Source organism: Octopus bimaculoides, chromosome 2 (genome assembly GCF_001194135.2).
Source record: "Octopus bimaculoides isolate UCB-OBI-ISO-001 chromosome 2, ASM119413v2, whole genome shotgun sequence".
Taxonomy (NCBI): domain Eukaryota; kingdom Metazoa; phylum Mollusca; class Cephalopoda; order Octopoda; family Octopodidae; genus Octopus; species Octopus bimaculoides.
Genome location: NC_068982.1, coordinates 41,193,861 through 41,207,656, shown reverse-complemented (window position 1 = coordinate 41,207,656; position 13,796 = coordinate 41,193,861). Strand labels below are relative to the sequence as shown.

Sequence of the window (13,796 nt, the reverse complement as noted above, 5' to 3'; positions counted from 1 at the left end):
TAAGAACCAATATTAAACATTGGTCGTCTAAGAACCAATATTAAACATTGGTCGTCTAAGAACCAATATTAAACATTGAACATTGGTTTAAAATTCTTATTTGTAAACATAAAAAGCAAAACTAGCCAGATTATTGCTCTCTTAGAATTAGATGAAATGATATAAATTGCCATTACTGAAGAATTAATTGTCTAGTGATTGCAACAACAGGTAGGCCAAAAAATACTGATTGAGTTAATCAAGTTAATATTTTAGGAATGAGATGGGTGGTTGGGGAAAATATACATAATGGCAACCAACAGCAGTTTTCCTGAGTGAAGTACACAACCAGATTCAACCCTCTAAGGAATTGGCATTTATCATTTGTTGTCATTAACTAAATATAAGCAACAATGACAAGGAGCAAAGTATTAGTAATTATAAATACCAGCAACTAATATATATATACATGTATATAAAACCCTGTAAATATGGCATTGTATTTTCAGTCTTGAACACATCCACCAGAAGAAATGATTCACACAAAATGTCCCATATTTCTAAAAGAGTTTTTTTTTTTTTTAGCAAGGATCATAGTTGCATTAAATTTCTTGTAATACAGCAAGGCCTCCAACAATTTCTTCTAATGGGTTTATTCTGATAGAAGATAAAATTTTAATGGCTGTCAACTTAGCAATGTTCAAACTGGTATAGAAACACCAGGTACAAGATATAACGGTGGGTATCAACTTTAAAAAAAAATGCACTTAACACAGAAAATTTTTTTTTTAAATTCCAAAAACAAACAAAATAAATATAATAGAGAGGAAAACTCAGTGAGTATAAATATTAAAGATAATCTAGATATCTAAGTATCAAATGTTTAAAATGTAATAAAGGCAAACTGAAGTGAAGAAAAATCTGCAGAAATTAATTTTAGAAAAAAAAAATGATGTAGAAACAAATAAATTCCTAATAAAATGGAACATATACAAAATAAGAGGAATATTGTAAACATATTCCTGCCCCCTATTCAAGGAACTGTGATTATGTTGGGAATAGGGAAGATATTGTAAACATCATCTGTTGAAAGAGTAGTTCAAGTAAATTATTACAATTTGCTGCTTCTGTTGCAGTGAAGGGAAATGTTTCATCTATTTTAAGAAGCAGAAGTGTCAATGAATTCCATAGAGCCCTACAATGATGAATGGTCATAAAGTAATATTCTTTGCTTGGTTAGCATCACTAGAAGTGAATTACATATGTTACATTTCTAATCCAAGTCTGTGTGTGCAGAAGGAGATTCTGGTGTCCAGTAATGAGAAATGAACAATCCATTGTCCAGTACAGCATGATAAATAGATTATCCATTATCCAGCAGAGCATACAAAAATGGTAATCCAGTGTCCAACAGAGTTAACAAAATTTGATCACAATGAGTAAAAATTCAAAAGTAGTCTGATCGCTCTCTTGCTTCTCGATGTCCAGCAAGTACTTGAGCAAATTTCTTTTTATCAATAGACAACCGAATTGCTTGGACACTGCGAAACAATTGGTCTGAAGATATATCCTCTGGCAATTTGGTAAGGAACTGGGCAAGATGGATGAAATCCATTTCAAGAAGAAGATTTTGGTAGAGGTGTAAGATCCCTGAAATAAATTTTTAAAAAATACAGTTGGATAAAAATGAAAATAAAGATTTGAAAATTGAAATATTATGTACTATCACAGTCCTTGATAATAACAAATAAAAACTTTTGAGAAAGAAAAGTACAATATACACTGGAGATTTTAAACTTACAACAGATTGTTTTAAGTCTCACTGAATTCCAGTGTTAGCATTAGTATATTTTAATAAAAGGTAATATTTATTTATCTCCACTTAAATGTTCTATTAGAACAAACTATACTGCAGTAGTTACCATGGGAAAAACTCTCATATTGGCTTTTGGTACAAAATGCAATCTTTTTTATATTGCTAGCAGGGAGACAAATCCCTGCCACCGCCAGTGCCAAGACTACCAGATCATGTGATTTCGACCTCCCTTAATAAAAGGTTATTATTGCAATATTAAGGAGTATCCCCAAGAAAACTTTCATCTCAAATACAGACCATACACAACTATTGAAAGAGTGCAGTTTTCTATATAAGACTTTCTGAAATTTATCACAAATATATAACATAATTTTTCAACAATCACATACAACATATATATACTACAATAATTTGCTCTTTTCTGTTATTCTTTCTAAAATATATTCCAGTTATATTTCCATGATAACACATTTCAGTGTTTAATATTTTTCAATATTACTTGTAGTACAGATAGAAGAAGAATTAACAATGACTCTCAAAATATTACTAACCTGAATGCTGAATTAAGGAAAATACAGTAATCTGTGTTAGTTCTGGTGTGCTTTCACAATTTTGATGCAAATGATATAATAATTTGATATACACAATCAAATATTGATCACAACCTAACATTAGAACCCTTTCACTGTGGAAATCAGATAATCCACTCAAAATTTCATTGCTCTTAACTATAAAAAAACAGTTTTATATGTTATTCTATCTTTTGTTGAGGAATGTCATATTAGAAACTATATATTTTTTTTTGCTGAGATATATGAAGTTTATTGAGGCAATGTGACTTGTAGAAAATACCAATTCTATTTTTTGGCAGACATTTAACAGCAGTACTAGAATAACTATGAAATTTAATTTTGCAGTTAAAGGGTTAAGCAATATTTGTTGAAGTTGTTGAGCTATGAGAAGGCAATATGAACTAGATCAACAAAAATGCTTTATTCAAACTGGAATGGTAGATAGCAGGCAACATTTGAGAATGGCAATAGATGATGTGAAACTGAAGAAAAAAAAAAAACCAAAAGCAGAACAACCACAAATGTGTCACTAAAAATATCTCACTGAACTTTTTTTTTAACTGTTTAGCATTCAGATTACTCAGTCAAATGTAATGCTTATTTATTCACATTGTTTTGAATTAACCATGCAATATCTCATAACTTAGAGATTTCAATGAGGTGATATTTTGTTTTAAAATGACATTATGGGGTAGGTGTGAGAAGCCAGATCTGGCCAGTGTGAACATAAAAGAAGCTGAATATTTGAGTCAGATATGGTTGGTTTAAATGTTAAAGAACCCAAGTTTAGTGATATGTTATATTTAGATATTGAAGGTGCGTGAATTAATGGTTAGGGTATTTGGCTCATGATCACAAGGTCGTGAGTTCAATTCCTGGTGATGTGTTGTATCCTTGAGTAAGACACTTTATTTCATGTTGCTTCAATTCATTCAGCTGGCAAAAATGAGTAGTACCTGTATTTCAAAGGGCCAACCTTGTCACATTCTGTGTCACACAATCTCCTTGAGAACTACATAAAGCGTACACATGTCTGTGTAACTGATGGAATGCCAGTCATAGTTGTATATTTAGATAAAAGAGGAAGACAGAACAAAGAGAAATTAAGAGAATTCTAATGAAGTGATTAGACCATGTGATTAGACCATGTGACAAAGTAAACAGGATTCTGACTTTAAAAAAAACTATTCACATACACCATACTGGTCTATATCTTGTGTTTACACACAAGTGAATATTACTCACCCAAGGCAGTTCTGAATAAAAATTCTTCTCCATCTCGGCAAAAAACATCCCAAACTCTGCATGCAACATCAAGGGGTAAGGATCTGCTAAATATTGTAAATATCCTAGAAAAAGAAAAAGAAAAAAAAATTTTTTATATATATTATATTGGGTTGGCAAGAAAGTAATTTTGTTTTTCACAAATAGATAGAGATACGATTTTTTTGAATGACTTTTTACAATGTTGTGATTTTTTTCCTTTTCACATTTGATAGCCGTTACTTTTAGCTTACTTTAGAAGCAAATTGCATGTAATTTTGTTTACAGCTGTTAGTTCAGCATCAATTTTAACACAGAGTGCAAAAATGAACATTTTCACCATATTTTGCTTTTTTGTTTCTGTAAAGGCAAGAAAGCTGCTGAGGTTCACAAAGAGATATGTGAAGTTTATGGTGTTGATTGCTTAACAGAACAGATAGGTCAGAAATGGTTTTAAAAATTCTGTTCTGGAGATTTTTCACTCAAAGATGACCAACTGAAGTTGATGATGACCAAATCAAAACCATAATTGAATCTGATTATCATATAACTGTGTGAGAGATTGCAGAGAGGTTAAATGTATCACTTAACTGAAAATCATTTAAAATGTCTTAGACTCGTTAAGAAGCTCGCTATTTGGATTCCACATAAATTGAAAGAGATTCACTTAACAAAATGAATCAATATTTGCGATATGCATCTCAAACGCAATGAAATCAACCTTTTTTTAAACGAATCATCACTGGTGATGAGAAATGGATTGTCTACAATAACATCAATCGAAAAACGATCCTGGTCCAAACATAATGAACCAGCACAGACCACATTGAAAGCTGAATTGCATAAAAAAGGTCATGCTGTCAATTTGGTGGGATTACAAAAGTGTTGTGTATTTTGAGCTGCTTCCAAAGAACCAAACAATCAATTCAGATGTTTACTGTCAACAACTAATGAAACTGGAGAAAGCAATCAAAGAAAAATGGTCAGAATTGGCTAATCATAAAGGAATCCTGTTTGACCATGACAATGCTAGACCATACATGCCTTTGCTAACTTGTGAAAAATTATTGGAGTTTGTTTGGGAAGTGATGTCACATGCACCATATAGCCCTGATTACCATTTATTTTGAAGTTTGCAAAATTCTTTGAATGGTAAAACTTTCAATAATGATGATGACCTGAAATTGCACTTGCTTTAGTTTTTGGCTGATAAGGGCCAGAAGTTCTATAATTGCAGAATCATGAAGTTACCAGAAAGATGGCAAAAGGTCATTGAACAAAATGGAAAATATATAACTGATTGAAGTTCATTCTTTGTATGAAAAAAAAAAAGGATTTTTATTTCACACTAAAAAACCAAAATTACTTTCTTGCTAACTCAATATAACATCATCATTTAATGACCACTTTCCCATGCTTGCAGGTAGCAGATAGAATCTGTTGATGCAGATTTTTTATGGCCAGATGCCCTTCCTGTCACCAAACTTCACCTGTTTCCAAGCAAGGTGATATTTTCCCATAACTAGACATGTTTTTCACAAAAGACTGGAAACAAATAAGTTTGCTTGTATGAAATGATGCTTCTTTACAACCATCATGAGATATCTAGACAAGGGTACACACACATCCTTTAAATTCGTTTATGAATATGCATATCAAAGCTCCTATTTTATTATGCTGGCCACAGCCTAATGTTACCAACTGGCAATAGCAGTTTTCTAGAGGTGAATGATCCACCAGATGTCCATGTACACTACAGACTGTACTGTAATCATCAGAGGAATATAAACTATGATCGTAAGAAAAATGTGATCATGGATTATTATTATTATTTTATATATATATATGACAGGCTTCTTTCAGGGGCTATAGTAGAAGATACTTGTCCAAGGTGTAACACAGTAGGACTGAACCCAAGACCACATGGTTGGGAAGCAAGCTTCTTAACCACACAGCCACGGCTGCATCTATAACAATTTAGAGAAAATTACAATGCTTATCATCAGTAAAATAGAATTGTAAATATAGCACAACAATGAAAGAAATGTAAATGATAGCAATAAAGAGAATCAAAAATTGGATGAATGAAAAGCAAGACAGATCCAATTACTCAACAAAAAAATTATTCTGTTGCTGTGTACCAAAGTGAAAGAAATTGGAGACATATAATTATATCTCAAGACTGAATTTGATCAAAGCTTATTTGTGCTGTGGTTTTAGTTACTACAATAGTAAAGAATAGTACAAACAGATATTTCTTAGTCTTTAATACAGGGAAATATCAATATTAACTATTTTTTTAAAATTCCTTACAGAGAAAATAAAGCAGTGTTCTTTGTTTCCCAAAGGGCTCTATTGAAATGTTAGCATTTTCTTCTTATGGTACACCAATTCTTTACATTTTTATTATTTTGTTTCAGTCATTGGACTGCACCTATGCCTCGAAGGGTTTAGTTGACCAATTCAACCTCAGTACATATTTTAAGCCTGGTACTTCTTTTATCAGTCCCTTCTGGCTGAACTGCTAAGTTACAGGGATACAAATAAACTCACACTGGTTGCCTAAGTGATGAGAAGAGACAAATATAAAGCTGCAAACACACATGACAGACTTTCTGTCAACTAAATTCACTCACAAGGTATTGAACCTGAAACCATGTGGTTGCAATGTGAACTTAACCACACAGCCATGTTGACTATTTTTTAAAAACTTTATTGGTCTCAAGCTTTAGTTTTAATCAAGTATTTTGCTGTGACACTTAAGATTAACTATTATAGAACCTTTTAGGTTGTTCACCTTAGGTAAGTGAACAATCTACCAAATTTCTTTATTCTTCATCAGAAATAATTCTGAATGTAGAATTATGTTTAATAAGCTTTTGATTCTTTTGTATTTTAACATTTTTATTTTGTAGTTTATGGAATAATATTTTTTTCTTACCTGGTAGAGACCTTTCCTCAATCCAGCAAATCAGTGGTCCCCAATCTTTTTTGCATGGACCAAGAATTTAGCACTCATATTATAATTTCATTTAGCTTGTGGGCCTAATTTATTGGTGCTTGCAAAAACTTTGACTAAGACAAGTGTGAGAAAGAGGCACAGACTAGAGACATAGCAAGTTCTAAAGTTAGGGGAAGCGAGCACATAAAAAAAAAGGTGCATTGACACATGTCAAACAATTTTTAACTCATTTCTCTTATATTACATGAAATATTTCATTAGTTATAATATACGTAATTGTATTCTACATTCATTAATTTCCTGTTTCAGTAACAATGTTATAATGTATGAAACTTACAACTACTGATATAAGTAACAAAAGAATATAAAAAAAATAATGGTTGTAACGGTGCCAATTTTGAAAAATGTGCTTGGGAAGATTAGTCCTTCATTTTGCTTCCCTATTAGCTATGCCACAGACAGAAGTGTAATTTTTCAAAATAAAACACCCTGTAGACTGCTATAATCAATAAAATAGAAATAAAATTGATTCTTTTTGTGCAACCTGGTACCAAATGATCCAAGGTCTAGCTGTTGGGGATCCCTGCCAAAAAGCATCTTATATTGAATACTTAGATTGCTTTCCTAACATGCTGACAATTTCAGTATCAATTAAACTTTATATAGTTGGTGGCAGCATATGCTTCTGATGACACATACAAATATAAAGGGAAACAAAGATCTCCTTGAATAATGGTAACTTACCAATCTATAATGTAAATGTCGGGTGTCAAGTTCTGTCTTCCAAAATGATGGTGGAGTTGGGGCATATTTTCCAATAGGAACTCATCATAAGTATCAAAATAAGACTTCATCTAAAAAAAACAAAAATAGAGAAAAAAGGGTTAAAGAATATTCACAGAGCAAACATCTAGAATTGTTGGTATTTGGCACAATAAGGAATAAAAGCAGTCTCTACAACAAATCTCCTGCCAGGAGATGGTTGTCATAACTGATTTTTGTTGGTTGAATATCAAGACGTATTTAAAGCAGTTAACTTTATGAAACTTACCATAATTTTTGGCATACAAGTTAAATTTTTCAGACCAAAATTGACAGCCATAAAAAAGGTAGGTTGACTTAAACACCAAAATGACTTTAGAGGACCAAAAATTCCATGTGGAATGCAGAAAGACTCGGAAAGATAGTGATGATGTTTGAACGTTTACACTACATGTTCACACTATATACTATGCTGACTTGTATTCCAGAAAATACAGTATACATAGATAATAAGAATCAAGGAGCTGAAATGCCAAGAAAGATGCATTTAATGGCCTCTCTGAAAAAGCATTGACTAAATGAATGTCTATTAGGTTCAATGATGAGAATATAGTATTTGATCAACTGAGAGCTATGAGTACATTGAATTAGCATTATTTTTTTTTTCTATGTTGACTCAATGTATCTAGTCTAATATCTGTAGAGAATGATTCTTGGAGGGATAATTCTCAGTCAATACAGAGAGAAATGCAAGAGTGATTTTGAGATCTCTTCCGGCCAAAAATATTTACTGACTCCCACACAACACAGCAGTCAGCCTGCATTGAAAGATCTAAAACATATTCACTTGTAGGACAATCACTACTGACTTTCAGTAACAACTAGAGAGAAAGAAAGCATCAAGGGGAAGAAAAACACACAAATAAACAAATAAAAAATGGGTTGTTTTTTTTTATTATTAAAAGAAACAAAAAAGTGGTGAGCTAGCAGAATCATTAACATGCCAGATAAAATATTTAGTGGCATTTCATCCAGCTTTATGCTCTGAGTTAAAATTCTGCTGAGGCTGACTATGTCTTTAATCATTTTAGGGTCTGTAAAATAAATACCAGCTGAACACTGGGGTCAATGTAATCAACTAGTACCCTCCCTCAAAATTTCAGGTCTTGTGTCTATAGAAGAAAGATTTACTAAATGAAACAAAAGATTTTAAGACAATGAGGTAATAAAAAAGTATGGAGTTAAAGTAAGATTTCTATTTTAGTTGTAAAGGAATTTACAATTAAAAAAAATTTGCTCACCATTCCTTCATCAACACGGAAGAAAGCAACCTGGCAGGGACCATTCAAAAGATTTGCAAAACAGATAAACGCATCAGCTACCTCCATGTTCAACAGCAACACAGCTGCCAAGAAAGACATTCCTTGAACCTGTCAATAGGAAAAAAAAATAAACAAAAAACAAAAAAACGTTATAAGCTGTTGTTGCATTGTATTCTTGTTCTAATTATTTCAGTTTCATCAGTTGCAGGCAGGTGAATAATGTGTGAACATTTGAAGAAAGTATCTAAAAGTTATTTAAGTTGGTACGAGACTGTATGTTGAACAAGTTTATCCACTAATATAGTCATCTTAGTGACATTTTATTTTATAATGACAGTGTCTCACGACCTTGATACTTCATTAATACTTTATTTTTTTATTGATGTAGCCCTGTTTACCACTGACTCATTCATCACTGATTGGGAACACAGTGCCTTCAATTTTGAACCCTGTTGCACTCATCATGGATGGATCTGTGATAGCATGCACCCCTGCAACCATCCACAGTACTCAGCTACTCAGAATGTGCTGATTATTGCTTATGTTTACATGCCCATGCTATGAGGCTGTGTATTTTTTTCTATAAGAATTTATATACTCATATCCAGTTGATCATCATCATCATCATCATCATCACGTTAAACGATGATGATGATGATGATGATCAACATAAAACCAATGAACAGTAAAAATATGAAAGCACCTAAACCTAACAAATGATACAGTTGAGTGCATTCTCTACAGGTAAAAGTAGAAACGATCAAGAAATTACATGATGGTGGAAGCTTTGCTGTTGTGGGGCACAAGTTTAATGTCAGTGAATCTGTTGTTTCTTCCATTTACAAAGTATGTGGAAATGACTAATTTATTAATGTATTTTTTTGTTTTGGACCCAACCCATGATAAACTGGCATTCTGTTAGTGATGACAACAAAGGTTCTAGTTGATCCAATCAATGGAACAGCCTGCTCATGAAACTAACATGTAAGTGGTTGAGCGCTCCACGGACATATGTACCCTTGATGTAGTTCAGAGTGAGATTCAGCGTGACACAGAATATGACAAGGCTGGACCTCTGAAACACAGGTGCAACTCATTTTTGCCAGCTGAGTGAACCCTGTGATGAAGAAGGAGAGATATAATACAAATCAATTTTAAAAATAGTTAAAAAAGTAAAAAGGGCCAAAAAAAAGGTAAAGTTACCTTCTCAAGTCATACCAGCTCATAAGGGCCAGTTTCCCAGTTTCATGGCATATATATTCCCCACCTGGACGGGACACCAGTCTGTCACAGGATGACTCATTTTTGCCAGCTGAGTGAACTGGAGCAATGTGAAATGAAGAACACAGCACGTCACCCGGTTCAGGAATTAAAACCACAATCTTATGACCAGGAGTCCAACATCCTAACCACTAAGCTATGTGCATCCACTAAAAGAATACTTAACCCATTAGTGTTTAAACTGGCAACATCCAGGCCAAATATTCTATCTGTTTTATATTCAAATTGGCCAGATCCAGCCTCCCAGACCTACCCTACAATGTCATTCTAAAAATAAACAATCACTTCATCAAAATTTTGAAGGTACAAGATAATGCATGATTAATTCAAAATAAAGTGAATAAATAAGCATTACAGTGGACAGAATAATTTGATTGCTAATGGGTGAATGAATACTATGGCAGCATTTTAAACTTTTAAATATGAGAAACTAAAATTTGAATGTTTACTAATTTGTAAAGAGGGCTTTACCTTGCTCCCAGGAAGTAAGAAAGTACTATCTTAATTGTGTGTGTGTGTGTGTGTGTGTGTGTGTGTGTGCATGTGCGCACACGTGCGTGTGTATTTGTGTCTCTCCTCAACCACTGCTTGACAACTGGTGATGGTGTATTTATATCCCTGCAACTTAGCAGCTCGGCAAAAGAGATCAATAGAATAAGTACCAGTATTTTGGTAAAACAAAAGAGATAAATGGAATAAGTACAGGGTTCCATTCATCAACTAAAATTCTTCAAGGTGGTGCACCAGCATGACCAGACTCCAATGATAGAAACAAGTAAAAGATAACAGAAACAGATGTAAACTTACATAACCAACATCGGGTCGATAGCAAGCATAGGCTCCTAAAAGACTGTGTAAAAGATCATGATATGGTCCACCCTGCAAATGAGAAAATAATTTTATACATCATGAATGAATATGGAATGGATAAGGCACTTATTGCACAAAACTTATATTAGGAGAAAGTTTCTACTTTGAATATGCCTTTGTTTTTCTGTTGCATAAAATTCCATATGTGACACTCTCTCCCATCATATAATCATTAATGTGTGCATGCAAGAGAGAGGTGTGTGATAGAGACAGAGAGAGAGAGAGAGAGAGGAGGAATGGAGGGAGAGAAAGATAAGAAAGAAAAAGAAGAGAGCACATGTGCATGGCTAATTTTTGGACCTCCACAAGTACATATTTATAAACTTATTGCTTAGCAAAAAACCAGCTAATCACAGAGCTTATTTCATCTGATCTTTGGGCAGCATTGTTTACAGAACTTTTCTTGGTATCTTAGTGTATTTTTGTAAAATTACACTGAAAATTGCAGGTAAATATTTCATTGTAGACCAAATAGTTGCTCAATTCTGATTCAGAGAGTTTACATGGCAATGATTATGGGGCTGAAAGTGACTTTGAGCTGGAAAGCAATGACTGTATCTGATAGTAATCAGAGTGATAACCAGCATGTTGCAGCTATACAGTTGACAGGTGTGCAGCCCAGTGCAGTGTGTGCTTGTTCATCTCAGGAACCCAGTGTATCAGCGAAATAGTGCTCAGATGCTCAGTGTTCAAAGGATCGAGTGAAGGGGAATCGGGAGAATCTAGATGTCATTGATTTGATATCTGATGGCAAACTTTAAATGATAAATACTTACTTTCTGGAAGATACAGAATTGTGGAAAGGTGCGAGAAACATCCAATTTTATCAGATCCACACTAGCTTCCTTGCTGGACGGAAGGTCAGAGGTATCTGCAGAGAAAAGTAGAATATGAGATTAATAATAATATTGCTGTGCGTGTATGTGTGTGCATGCATGCTTCCTATTGCTTGGCTGTGAGTGGAATAAAAAAATATGTATAATTAAATATAAAGCACAGGATAAGTTTAGGATGCAAGCTGAAATCCTGTACATTCATTAAAGTAATTTGCTGGTTTGGAACAAATTGCTTCCATTAGAAATAAGATTTATATTACTATTTTCTTATTTTGATTAGGAAATAATAAAAAATAAGACGTATTTTAAGATAATCTTAGAAGAAAATTCAGCTGCCAAATACTTAGGCAACTGAAGATTTTAAAGTCTGCATATATAAATTATGGCAAAAATCTGATTTTTTATGTTCTGGTCTATTCAAGAAAGTCTTACCAGTGCACTCTGTATGCTAGTCAAACGTCACTGAGGGAAATGGGGAAGTTTAAGTATCTTTGAGCTGTATTCATGAGTGATGGGAGGCAGGAGGCTGAATTGGATACTAGAATTGTAGGTTCTGGTACTGTAATGCACCAGCTTCAGCATTTGATCCTAAAAAAGTAGAATCTAGTGAAAAAGCCAAACTCCCTATTTTCAGTTTGGTTTCCATGCCTATCCTCACTTATAGCCATGAATATTGGGTAATGACTGAAAGAATATGATTGTGAATACAAGTGTCCAACATAGAATTCCCTCTGAAGGATCTCTGGAATAACATTACTCAGCAGGGTGCATAACTTAGAGATCGGGGAGTTTCTCCAAGTTGAGCTGCTGCTTCTCCATATTGAGAGGTCACCACCCTGGTACTACAGATTTGTGGTTAGAATGTTGCAGGAAAGGATCACATAACAAATTATTCAAGCAGAGCCAACTGGCAGGAGACCTAAGGGCAGACCACAAGTGAGGTAATTGGGTAACATTCATAGTCTCCATTGGTCATACTTCGGAATCCAGCTGGAAAGTTTAATGACAGTTGTTTCTGACAGGACCCTTTGGAGGAGGTACCCGAGAACTCTATCCCCATGACCCTCCCAAGAATAGTGGTTGACTGGCAAAACATAAAAAGTACCCATTACACTCTTGGAGTGGTTGGTATTAGGAAAGGCATCCAGCCGTAGAAACCATGCCAAATCAGACTGGAACCTGGTGCAGCGCTCCGGCTTACCAGTTCCAGTCAAACCGTCTAACCTATGCCAGCATGGAAAGCAGACGTTAAATGATGAATTATTGTAAGTTTTAAATGTTTTGTTTGTTGACCAAATGAGATGAGAGATTTCAGCAGGCAGCAGAACAGGCCCTGGCTAAGTTAATAGCACCATCTGGTCACAGATAGTATTCATTTGCAGTTGCTCTCACAATCTCCTTTGTTATGACTATTTTTTTAATTTCTCATCTGACAGAAGTATGCAACAAAGAGTAGTAAAGTGAAATTTCAGGTTAAGAATTAAAAGTCATACAGTTTGTTCATTGCTTTGCACATGTCACCTACCACAAGTGTGTACTGGTAATCTTTCCTGGTTTCTTTTATCTGTTGATTATAGATTTATATCAATAATTAAACAGAAGACTTACTTTCTGATGAGCCATTTGATTCCTCACTCAACATTTTGATTCGGTCTTTGGCACGATTTAGACAAATTTCGAAGAGTTCTGTAATGAAATAAAATATAAAGTATTAAAAAAGAGCTGGAATATATATATATATATATATATATATATATATATATATATGAATTTCTATGGCATCAACGAAAGAAAAAGTTAGTGAAATGGCTCATGGGAGCAGTTCTGGCTATATATCAAGGTCAGATGTAAGAAAATTAAGATGTAAATAGATTTGTGAAAAAAAAATGTCTTTGATGTTAGCTATCCTCTTTCTTCAGTGAGATTTATATAACAAAAATAGAAAGAGGAATAGCTGATGTGAGCTGTTCTGGTTATACATTAAAACTATGAGAAAATTAAGATATAGATTTCCAAAGACTATAATGTCACATCTTTTCTTTCACTTTTACAACAAAAGGGAAGTGAAAGAGTTCACAAGAGTTGTTCTGTCTACATTTGAAGGTCAGCTTTGAGAAAATTAATATATATATA

The 13,796-nt window shown here is 33.6% G+C and overlaps 1 protein-coding gene across 1 annotated transcript in view; it reads right to left on the bottom strand.

Moving 5' to 3' along the window:
* Nucleotides 1–616: 616 nt before the first annotated feature.
* LOC106884228 (mucin-17) overlaps nt 617–13,796 on the bottom strand; it is a 150,229-nt gene continuing 137,049 nt past the window's right edge. The window contains exons 6-12 of the mRNA XM_014935488.2: nt 13,272–13,349; nt 11,604–11,698; nt 10,765–10,836; nt 8,656–8,784; nt 7,337–7,446; nt 3,613–3,716; nt 617–1,629 (exon numbers count right to left, since the gene is read on the bottom strand). Of these exons, the coding sequence (XP_014790974.1) occupies nt 1,427–1,629; nt 3,613–3,716; nt 7,337–7,446; nt 8,656–8,784; nt 10,765–10,836; nt 11,604–11,698; nt 13,272–13,349 (791 nt within the window). The 3' untranslated portion in view covers nt 617–1,426. The remainder of the gene's footprint in view (nt 1,630–3,612; nt 3,717–7,336; nt 7,447–8,655; nt 8,785–10,764; nt 10,837–11,603; nt 11,699–13,271; nt 13,350–13,796) is intronic.